General features: G+C 32.3%; 1 protein-coding gene across 4 annotated transcripts; it reads left to right on the top strand.

Annotated features, from left to right (window-relative positions):
• The first annotated feature begins 1,206 nt into the window (after positions 1-1,206).
• Positions 1,207-8,441, top strand: LOC139853267 (E3 SUMO-protein ligase SIZ1-like). 4 transcript variants are annotated; one of them, XR_011761332.1, is made up of 17 exons: positions 1,207-1,543; positions 1,640-1,746; positions 2,204-2,284; positions 2,383-2,425; positions 2,810-2,891; positions 3,325-3,487; positions 3,586-3,719; positions 3,824-3,892; positions 4,011-4,098; positions 4,193-4,268; positions 4,678-4,751; positions 4,887-4,994; positions 5,344-5,505; positions 5,592-5,696; positions 5,854-5,934; positions 6,026-7,267; positions 7,388-7,526. XR_011761332.1 is itself a non-coding variant. In XM_071842635.1 (17 exons), the coding sequence occupies exons 2-17, from the start codon at positions 1,723-1,725 to the stop codon at positions 7,522-7,524; spliced, it is 2,517 nt and encodes an 838-aa protein (XP_071698736.1). In that variant the 5' UTR covers positions 1,209-1,543; positions 1,640-1,722; the 3' UTR covers positions 7,525-8,441. The 4 variants fall into 4 exon arrangements, 3 of the variants coding, with proteins under 3 accessions (XP_071698736.1, XP_071698740.1, XP_071698737.1); XM_071842635.1 differs by having other exon boundaries at positions 1,209-1,543; positions 6,026-7,115; positions 7,388-8,441; XM_071842639.1 differs by lacking the exons at positions 1,207-1,543; positions 1,640-1,746; positions 2,204-2,284; positions 2,383-2,425; positions 2,810-2,891 and having other exon boundaries at positions 3,406-3,487; positions 3,623-3,719; positions 6,026-7,115; positions 7,388-8,441.
• The last annotated feature ends 3,960 nt before the right edge of the window (positions 8,442-12,401 follow it).

Below are 12,401 nucleotides of genomic sequence, written 5' to 3' on the forward strand. Positions count from 1 at the left end.
TTGATGCTTCGGTATGCGCTATTTGATTATTATTGTGGCGTGTCCATTTTATGCATATATATGTATGTAGTATATTTTCACTCACTAAGCGTTAGCTTACCCTCTCGTTGTTGATATTTTTATAGGTTCGCATGCTTGGCGGCTCGGGTAAGCTTGGGGATTAGAGATCTTGGCTAGGTTGCTTTAGAAGATCTTGCTATTGGACTCGATTAGGATTTGGGTAGCGTAGTCCCAAATCACCATGCTCGGTTTTGTGAAAACGTAACTAGTCGGGTCATAATGATTACAACCGGATTACGATTTAATTAATGAACCATTGTATTAAGGAGTTTAAATTATTGATGTATGTTTTAAGTTCGTTGAACTTACTTTGGTAACAAATATGTTTTGGAATTAGTGTAATGGGACCTAAAGTATTATTTAACGCGTATTAAAAGGAAACAATTTTATCGGCCGGTTTTAATACGGGTTGGGTCGTTACAGTATGCGTGTACTTTGTATGCGGTATGCGGCATACAGATTCGTATCGAATGCCTATGTTCCTGGTACGACGGTTACTTGGTCCCCAAGTAAGTATCTTTTCCATAATTATATCCGTGATTCGGGGGAGTTTGTTATGGAAAGGATTACCATTATCTCGGATGGTTCTAGAATTAGCGTTTGCCTATATATACAAACTCTAATTATCATTCTAAACACAACAGCGTTACGTAACAATCATCAATCACACATCTTACGTAACCAGCATCATCTCTCGTCTTCTCAAGGCTAACAGGTTAGTTCTTTGTCGACTAGCACCTACAGCCTTTATATGGGGCCTTCTGATCAACGAACGCTATCGAAGGTGGACTTAATCACTTGGCCACCCCGCCGACATCATCATGTCGGCCAGGGTTATTCACGGTAGCCGGACCAGAGAGCCTTGTTCTAAGATCCTTAAACCCCCCTTTACGTATTGAACAATCATATTAACCCTATGGTAAAAATATGCATTATCAATAACACATGGGCCGTTTTCCTTCTGTAAATAAAACTGCGTTAAATATGAATACGCTGGCCGAAAGATCCCGCCGCATCGCGCGGGCCGGACCGAACTAGTTGAAAATATTCAATGAATAACACACAAAGTTGTTTAGGAATGAAATGTACAGTAATAAAGGACACAATAACAACACGTAATAGAAGAGACCCCAGGAATATTAAAATACACGTAAGGAGCAGAGAATCCAAACCCGGATTTGGTTCCATGAAATTAACCGGACTGAAGCTGACCTTACGCGTCCGTTCAACTTTGTAATTGTAGTAGTTGTTAAATTAGATTAGATTAGATTAGATTAGATTATATGGAATTATCGATCGATTATCGATTTCAGACCTTGATACTCAAATCAATATCAATGAAATCGGTGTGAACACAAGATATAAAACTAGTAGTGGCGTACGCCTTCTCATTTCACAAATTACTCCGATTTCCCCCAAATCATCAAAACCTAATTTATTCATTTTGCAATTATACGCTGATTATCTCTCCGTTGGATTGAAGGTGAGGAAATTTAACATTTTTTCATGTTTTTTACTTCTATATTGTTTATAATCTAATCTGACTAGTTATGTTATATTCATATACTTTTTTATTTAGATTGATCGTTAATATTATAAGGAGGCAGATGAGCTGTTTTTATTAGCTTGATTGCTGCTGATCACTAATTATTCAGATTAGACATGGATTTGGTAACAAGTTGCAAGGTATTGTATGAATTCTACTAGTTTTTGTTGTCTATATTTTTTTTTTTACTGTGTACTTTATATACGGTGAAGATCGATTGTTTAGTTGATATTTAGTGGTGAGCTTATACTCAATTTAGAAAGAAAATGGAATTGGATTACAAATAGAGAGAATATGGCCAATGTAATTTATTTATATTTTTTATATATATTATATAAATATTACAATGTGAAAGTCATAACATCATAAAGCTTTGGTTTTTCTTTGTGTACTCTGCATACTTATTGTATAAATAATGTGTTTATTTAATTTTTTTTAATCTAGTCTTGTGTATATATATATATATATATATAAATGCACATGTCTTCTAATATTAGTACTTCTTAAGAAGGGAGGCCTTAGGGCAGTTACCTTTTCTATCCCATGGTCTAAGTTAGTTAAGATGTGTTTTTATTAATATATGATATTTCATTTTAGGAAAAAATGGCACATTTTCGGATAAAAGAGCTGAAGGGCATACTTACTCATTTTGGCCTTTTGAAACAAGGAAAGAAGCAGGTTTATTGGAAAACTAGTGGTTACTTTTTGTTTAGTGTTCAGTTGGTTAGTTATGAAGGTTTACAGGTCCTTAATGATCACTTTGATGTTACTTGTAGGATCTTATTGACAGAATAATAGCTATTATCTCAGATGATCAAGGTAAATGTTACTTCCCGCCATCATGTTTGATATTTGAGCGTCTATCTTATATTGGTTTTTGTGAATTCACATGCTTATTTTTTTAATTTCGTTAGAATCAGCCTTTAGTAGTTGATCAATCTTAGTTTAGAGCCTAAAATTGAAGGTCACAGCAATGTTTACCCTTTTGAATCTTGTATTGTGCTCTGGCCTTTGAGATGGTTTAAAGTTTTAAGATGATCTGGTCCCAATGTGTATATGCTACGATTAGTTTCACTTCCAAGCGTTTGCTTGTTAGTTTATTTATTTACTTAAGAGATATATTAATACATATTAATATTACTTTCTTATCTTTTAATCATGATCTTGTATTCTTATCCAATGAACATTGCATTCTTATGTTAGGTTCAGCAGTTTCTGGAATGTGGGCCAAAAAATATGTTGTTAAGAAGGAAGAGGTGGCTAAACTGGTTGATGACATTCACAGGTGCATTTCATATTATTGTTTGTTTTGTTTTACATACAAGTTACAGATCTATAATCTTTATTTTGTTTTGGTAATTGTAATTACTTTCTATCCACTTTGGTAATCATAAGTTTTGGAATAGGCTAATTTGGTAAATATGGTGTATAAAATAATAACCATATACTGTAGTTGAAAAAGAACTTGGCTATCAAATTTTACGTATTTAAGTATTTTTGTAACCTGATAAGGGGTCACAAGCACTTTAGTTACCTAAAATAGGCCATCCCCATACTTACAATTACCATTTGTAAAAAAGTGTAATTTTCAAAGTGGACCATTGGTAAAAGTAAATTTCTATTGTATGACATTTTCTCTTCAAAAAAGATAGCCTAGCTACGTTACGTTTACCTTCATTGCGTATTCATTCTTATCCTGAATATTCATTTGTGTCCAGAAAGATGCAGATTTCAGGAGCAACTGACTTGGCATCTAAAGGTCAAAGTGTGTCAAATATTACTATCAATACAACCTTTAAGGAGGAAACTGAAGATACTTATCAGACAGAAAAAGTTCGTTGTCTTTGTGGAAGTTCTTCTCAAGCAAATTCAATGATAAAGGTTTTAACTTTTCATCCATTTATTTCTTTATTATTTTGTTATTAATATTAGTATACAACTATATTCACAATGTTCATTAAGTTAGGATTTTTCCCCAGTGTGAGGATAAAAAATGCAACGTGTGGCAACATATAGGCTGTGTTATTATTCAAGAGAAGCCAATGGAGGGTTTACTGCCAACACCTCCCTCAACTTTTTATTGTGAACTATGTAGGCTTGTTCGTGCAGATCCGTAAGTATAACATAATTTAACATTTTTCAGTTAAAACCTTTTAATATTATAATTCTTAGATCTGCTTGATAAAAATGACAACTGGTATATTTTCTTACATGCAGATTCTGGGTAACCATGGGCCACCCTTTATATCCGGTAAAGCTGGCTATTACAAGTATTCCTACAGATGGGTGAGTCTATAAAGCCTTTTTTAAAAAAAAAAAAAAAAAAAAAAACTTATGGTTGCGGGTCTTGTATTTGGATTTTATTGTTATGTGGTTTTTAATGGTATTAATGAATAATTTTCAGCACAAGTCCAGTACAGAATATTGAGAAGACTTTTCAGCTTACAAAAGCTTACAGGGATTTGTTGGGGAAACCTGAGTTTGAACTTCAGGTGGAGTTTATTTAACATGTTTATGTGAGGATTGCCTAAATCAGCATAGCCTATTGTAACATCCTGATGATAAATGATTAAATGTAAATGATAGGTCTGGTGTATGCTATTAAATGACAAGGTTTCTTTTAGGATGCAATGGCCACAATATGCTGACTTACAAGTCAACGGTATGCTGCATTTATTTTTAGGTGCTGTTTGTTTTTTAAGATGTTTTTGTCTGAAGATCTGCGGATCACGTCTGTAAAGAAGATGTGGTTTGAAGGTCTGTATGCTCAATAGAATAGCGAAGACTGTTTGTTTTTATGTCTGCAAAATAACTTAATTTTGTCTGAAGCACATAGAAGCACATTTCCAAGTCTGCGAGATTGCAGACAGAATAAGACATTATTTTATCATATGCCTTGAGAAAAACAAACAGTATGCAGTAAAACCGTCTGCATGCGCGCAGACATAAGACATAATAAGGTCTGCAAACTGAAAAACAAACAACACCTAACTCAATGACTTATTGCATCACAAATTACTGATGTTTTGGCTTGAGTATGATGTTTGTTTAATCTCTCTGTTACTTGACAGGTATGCCTGTGCGAGCAATCAATAGACCTGGATCTCAACTTCTGGGGGCTAATGGGCGTGATGATGGCCCTATTGTAAGTTTCAACGTCTGCATATTTATGATGGATGTTAAAAGGCATATGATTTTATAGGCTATTGATTTCTTCTATAATGTTTTAGCTTGTTAGGCAGCATTCTTAGTTTTTTTTTTTTTTAATCTTTTCTTTCAGATCACGCCATGCACACGTGATGGAAGTAACAAAATCGTGTTGACAGGTTGTGATGCTCGTGTGTTTTGTTTGGGCGTTAGAATCGTCAAACGGCGCACAGTTCAACAGGTGAGACACTCTTAATAATGATGAACTGTTTAAGTTGTATATAATGTGCAGTACTTGTACATTTTGCATTATTGGTTTAGCTAGTGAGTAAACTTTGGTGTTTTTATCTTAATAGAACAGTTTAGAACTTTGTATTTACTAAATATAGTAGACTTTGGGTGAATTTTAACTTATTTAATCCATTTCCCTTTTAGGTTAACTTTTTTACATGGACGCTTTTAAAATATCACTATATATAGGTCATATAAACCCAATCACAGTTAATGAATAAAGATTGTGACTTTTTTGAAGGCATATACAAATTATTCGAAGTTCTGATATTGTTTTTGTTGTATGGAAACTCCAACAGATTCTCAACCTAATTCCTAAAGAGGCTGATGGTGAGAGATTTGAAGATGCGGTTGCACGTGTTTGTCGATGCGTTGGTGGTGGGCCCGCTACAGAAATTGCAGATAGTGACAGCGATTTCGAGGTCGTGTCAGATTCTATACCCGTTAATCTACGATGTCCTGTAAGTATCACACTATTATATATGCACTATACATAAGTACTGTAGTGTAAATACTGGGCATAATATGGTTTTCCTGTACTGTTCAGATGAGTGGGTCAAGAATGAAAATTGCTGGAAGATTCAAACCTTGTGTCCACATGGGTTGCTTTGATCTTGAAGTATTTGTCCAAATGAACCAACGCTCTCGAAAGGCATACATCATATATATATATATATATATATATATATATATATATATATATATATATATATATATATATATATATATATATATTTTTTTTTTTTTTATTTTTGCATTTTCATTCCCAGTTTATATATATTTATTTTGCATTTATGGGTGACCTGCAGTGGCAATGCCCTATCTGTCTCAAGAATTACTCCTTGGAGAATGTCATTATTGATCCATACTTCACTCGTATCACAACTAAGGTATTTCTTGAATGGATTTTCACAATTTAATTATTTTCATATATTCATCGATTTTTTTTCTTATTTTTTCCCATATTTTATTTCTACAAAGATGCGAAATTGTGGAGAAGACATAACAGAAATCGAGGTAAAACCAGACGGTTCTTGGCGTGTAAAGCCCGAAACTGGTCAACAAAATTTAGGGCAACTCGGGCAGTGGCATTTACCCGATGGTAATCTGTGCGTTCCAATTGAAATCGAGTCTAAACCTAAACCTAAACCAGAATCTTTAAAGCACATTAAACAAGGTGGTCTTGAAGGTCATAATACAGGTTTAAAACTCGGGATTAAGAAAAACAGTAACGGGATTTGGGAAGTTAGCAAACCCGAAAATCTTCATTCAGCTTCTTCTGGCAATAAATTACCCGAAAATGTTTTTAGTAACGGGCAAAATGGTCATTTAATGAGTAGCAGTGCTTCTGTTAGTGGTAGAGATGGTGAAGATATTAGTATCAATCAAAATGGTGGTCACCATTTTGCTGACCTCAACCCGACCGTGACAGCTGGCGATGCTGACATCATCGTTCTCAGTGATTCGGATGACGAGACTACTAACTTAATGTCGTCTGGACCAGTTTACAATAACGGTGATATTAATTCTCATGAAATTCTTCATCAACAAACGGAAGACCCAATTGTAAACGCTGGTGGGAGTTCGTGTTTAGGTCTTTTTAACAGCGATGATGATTTTGGGGCGTCGTTTTGGTCTTTACCTTCTACTAGTCAAGTGGGACCCAGCTTTCAGTTATTTGGTACGGATGATAACGTGCATCATGGACTTAGTACACCAATAGACGGTTTCTCATTGGCTGATGAGCTTATGAATAGTTCAGCACCCGATTCTTCTTCACTTTACGAATCTAATAATCTTGACATAAACGATGGTTTGGTTGATAATCTGTTAGCTTTTGGACAAAACGATCCGTCACTTCAGCTTTTTCTTCCGACCCGACCATCAGAAGTGGCTGACCATGTTGACTCGAGAGACCAGCCGAGTGTGTCTAAGGGTTTGCATGGTGATGACTGGATATCACTACGGTTAGGTGGCTGCACCAGTGGTGTAAATGGTGAACCCGCCACCACAAATGGGTTGAACCAACTACCATCCAAAGACGGCCCCATGGATACATTGGCGGATACTGGTACGATCTCTTTTTAGTAGAGGTGGTTATTTAAACCCATATTTATTCATGGGTCGATTAGATATGTTCCATCTTAGTGGGCCCCAAAGTGGTAAACTAGAGAAAATAGTTGCAAAGAAACCTGGTTGATAATCATCAGAAGTGAATTTTCAGTGCGTATACTTCAACCATCTTATTATCTAAAAACTACAGTAGTTATTATTGACATGATTTCGTTTTTGATGACAAAAACCGCCCGGTGTTAACCCAATTATCCACTCGTGTATGTGCAGCTTCTTTGTTTATTGGAAGTAAAAGTAGCAAGTCTAACAGGGAAAGATCAGATAACCCTTTCGTTCCTCGCCAAAAACGGTCAGTAAGACCAAGGTTGTATCTATCCAGCGAGACCGACTCTGAAGATGAGAGATAACTAACTCAAGCTTTTAAATGAAGGTAGAAATCATTTTTGGCCTCTAGAAGAATACTAGTAGGTACTAATTTAGGTAGGAATATCTGGCTCGGTTAACCCTCATTCCGTTCGAGCGGTGAGTTTTTTTTATGAAAACTAATTTTACTTTCAATTTTCAATTGCATTATTATTATGTTTGTTACTAATAATGGTATGGCATATTGTTAAAACAGGGCTGGGCCACAGATTTTTTGTGTTGGATGTGAAACAAGAGACATGTTTGGTGGTATAGCAAGCATTATGGTAGCAGTTAGCCTTTTGTAAATTCGGTTCACTCAGTCATACATCTCTATTTAACAGAAACACTAAAACTATATAAGAAGCTGATTATATACATCCCATTCCATCCCATCCCATCCCATCCCAGGGATATTTAATATTTATAGCCACGTCAAAATGATGTATATCTTCATCATACGATCTACATTGTTTGGTTTTGTTTATGTTATAATCATCACTACATGGTCGATACAATGTCAAAAGATTAAAAGTTGCCTGATATAGTGAAGAAGTGTAGGCGGCAACATATGGAAACAACAAAGGAGAGTAACTCCAATTCTCATGTATTTTTACTTGGCTTTTACCTCTGCATAACGATATACAAACTGCCGAACAACATCAAGTCGAACCTTCACAGGGTTTGCTGGATTCACAATGAGCTGCCTAACGATTCATAAAGCAACTGATTTGAAGTCCCTTAAGCTCTTGCAACCAAGGCAGATATGCAAACTCTCATGTATGTATATGACACAGCAGTCTCGCATGTTAGTTAGCTACAAGTAACACCACTTAAACAAATTAGCACAAATCAGTTAAATACGCAAGTGAATAAAAGTTGTATATTGCTCACCAAGATTTGTTTGAATTTTGTCATTTTGGTTTCGCCTTTTGATTCGCGTTTAAGTTTCACGTTTCAGTTCCGCCTTTCAGTTCCGTGTTCGCTTTTCGGTTTTGCCTTTTGGTTTTGTGTTTCGTTCCCGCGTTTCGATTTTGTGTTCCGGCTTCGCGTTTAATTTTGCGTTTTAGTTTCCGTTTCAGTATTGGCGTTTCGATTTTGCGTTTCCGTTTTAGTTCAGAGTTTTGATTTCTGCGTTTCGAAACGCGGAACGGAAGCGCGAAAACCGAAACGTGAAACGCGAAACGCGAAACATAAACGCGAATCGGGAACCCGAAACGCGGAATCGAAACGTGAATTGAAACACGAAAACCGAAAGGCGAAACGGAAACGCGAAATTGAAGGGGAAACCGAAACACGGAAACAAAACTATTAACGTCTAATAGCATCACGGACCAACAATTTATTCACTTAATGGAATTTGCTAACTTCTGTTAGCGTCAAGGACCTCCCCCGTAATATTGGTAAATCATCGTGACCACCAAGTAAAAAAAATATAGTGACTCCGTGTGAAATTTAGATAAAATACAGGGACCACCCAAATAATTTTTCCTAGAATTTAAACAAGCTTAAAACAAGAAAATAGATAACTTAAAAATACAAAAAAATACAGTTATTTAAATATATATACTGTTGTACAAAGACCCTTAATAAGTACTGTAATATACATGCAATCTATCTATACATATATAAACAAGAAATATATCTGATGTCAATGTCAATTTGTTTTGATAGAATAAACAACCATAAATGAACTTTCTGCGTATAGTTCAATTCGCTTAGTCACTTTTTTAATCGAGATAAAGACCCGGTAGAACAACACCGAAGATAAGGATGTATAGTTATACATTGAGTTAAAATTATTAACAATTGTTTTTTTATTTAAATGTATATCTGTTGAATCACTTTTAACCCTGACTGTGACGTGAAGACAAATTGTGCACCTTTTAGAGAAAAAAAATAATTTTTTTTACTGTGACGTGACAATATCAATGAATGACATTATTTAATGGTGAATGTCAAGATTCAATGTCAATTTGAGTAGGTCCCACCAGACCTAAAAGAAGAGTAAACCCAATCATATTCATAGACCACTCACAAACCTCCACGTCGCATATAACGACCCTCATTTTTTTCTTTCCATCTATATAATGCCCGAACAAAAGATTTAAGTAAAATGAATAAACTCTAAGTATTAATAAAAGGTCGTTATATACATACGAAATTAACGAACGTTAAACGAATAATGAATTTGATTCAACAACGTACGCGTAAGAATTTTTTTAAAAAAAAATATGTCATAACATGAATACATATAAAATACTTATATTATTTTTTTTAGTTAATATATTATACAATTAACTATATAATAAATACAAGTATATATAAATGTAGTAACATATATAAAACTAATAAAATTATAAAGTAATAATTTAATTAAAAAAAAACACATTTAGTATTTATAATTCCATAAATACCGAATATATATTTATATTTATCAAAATTCGTATTTAATAATTAAATAAAAATAGAAATTAAGTTAGTTAACATTATTAGAACTATGAAATATATATATATTCTGTTTTTATAAAAAAATATATATAAACACCCATCAAGGGCTTCGGCCGTTTGTAAAAAAAAAAAAAAAAAATTTTATATATAAACTAGATCTAGATCCACTTTTATTTATTTTATTCCTACTTTTAATTTTACTTTTATTTATTTATATTTTGAAATGATGGCATGACTGGCCATAAATACTTTTAATTTTTTTTCAAGACACTAGTTATTTTTTTATATAAACTTTTGTATTTTTTATTTTCTCTTTACTAAAAATTTTAACTATAAATACCATAGCCTAGTTCACAAATTTTGTACACCAAAAACTTGAAGAATTCTCTCTCAAATCTCTGGAAATTTTTTTTGTAAGTTCTCTATATTTTTTTTTATAATTTTATTTCAGTTTTTATTATGTTTTTATGTTAGCCGATTGTTAAATACAAATTAAATTCAAGTTAATTATAAATAAATAAAATAAATACATGATAATTAGTATAAAGTATCATAATGGTTATAAAAATTATTTTTATGATTTATATATTCAGAAATTATATTAATTTATATTTAAAAAAGAATTATTAAATTATCGGTAAATACATGTAAATGCATAATAAATATTAAACGAATTTATATAACTGATATAATAATTTTAGAGTGTCACACATGATATAAAAACATTTCTGGAACTGAATGTTTGGTTTATTTATCATTTTATATATTTATTTTCTATTTATCATTGTTTCGGTAATTATATGTAAATACACATAAATAGAGATAAAAGGTTTTTAAATAATGAGAACTATATGTACTGAAGGAAAACAGTTGGAAAACAATTAAAAATGATGTAAAAATTATTTTTAGAATTATTAACTATTTATTTATATTTAATTCCGATTATATACATAAAACAAAACAAAATTTGAAATAAATAGTTAATTCAGTAATATAAGTATACAAATAATTTTCCCGAGATTGTAATACTTGAACAAACAAGCGAAAATTATAAAAGTTGAATTTCAAAGTCGAATTATATTTTTATTATTATTTAATATTAGAAATAATGCAAATTTCTATTTAAATATTTAAATCTGTAACATATATATATAAATAATTTTCTTGAGTTTAGTACACTTATGGAAGGTCACGAAAAATATAAAATATTTTATTTGAGTTAAATTGGTATTTTATACATAATTAACTATGAATTATTGTAAACCGAGAGCAAAATTTGAAATAAATACTTAAACATCATAACAATGAATTATAAAATTTTCCTATGTTTATATTGATCAGTAGATCCTAAGAAAAATATTAGATGTGATTTAAAACATGTTTATCTATTTAATTGTATTTAGCTATTAAAATAATAATAGCAAATAATAATTAATGCATAAAAACTAGTATTAATGTATAGAAAATTTTTATAAAGTTTTAAACATGTTACCTTCTAATAAGAAGTCAATAAAATATTAGTGAGCATTATTAGACAATTATTAAGGCTTATATTGATCTAAAACTTAAATTTAAACTATATATATATATATATATATATATATATATATATATATATATATATATATATATGTATCCTTACATGAATAATAAATATAAGATATAAATTAAAATACTAAACCCTAAACCTTTAATACTACCTTTAATTACTACTACACTAATTTAACCTACTTATCTAATACTACTATTATTACTTATAAGTATAACTTAAACTTTAAACCTAAAACGTATTGGAAGGGTATATTAGACGGGTATAGATCTTGATCTTTCTCGGAGGAGTGGACGCTCGAAAGTCTAGGCGGAGAGTTTGGGCTTCTGATTTAAAGGGTCCTGTGGCTCAGAACCCTATGACCTGAAAAGGCCATTCGAATTGAAAGTGTTAGATTGGAAGTTCGTCTAATATGAAAAGCCTTTCCAAAACGAGAAACCTTCTTTAATAAGAAACTTACTAAACATGAAAACTTAGTAAAGGAAACTACACTTAAACATTCATAAATTTATCTTAACAAAGGGCAAAACATCTAAACTATTCTCAACTTATTCTTAGGTTGACTTCTTTGTGCTTCGATCATCCATACTTTCTCTTTAAGGAATACTTTCAATCACCGAATTACTAAGGTGACTTTCATAGCCCCACTCTTATTGCTATAGCACTTTTTATACTTACTGGGGTGAGACACATGCTGCTTTTATACTTTAAACAACTTAGACACAAGTACGAACTTAAACTGTGCTATGACTAGCTTATGCTACTAAGACCCCACAGTGATATTTTTTAATTGCTTTCAGGATAAGGCATTCTTAATTATTGGGGGTAGGCCTATCGGGAGTAACGTCCCCGATACATTTGACCGCGATGTCTTTGTATTAC

This window comes from Rutidosis leptorrhynchoides, chromosome 6, assembly GCF_046630445.1.
Source record: "Rutidosis leptorrhynchoides isolate AG116_Rl617_1_P2 chromosome 6, CSIRO_AGI_Rlap_v1, whole genome shotgun sequence".
Classification (NCBI taxonomy): domain Eukaryota; kingdom Viridiplantae; phylum Streptophyta; class Magnoliopsida; order Asterales; family Asteraceae; genus Rutidosis; species Rutidosis leptorrhynchoides.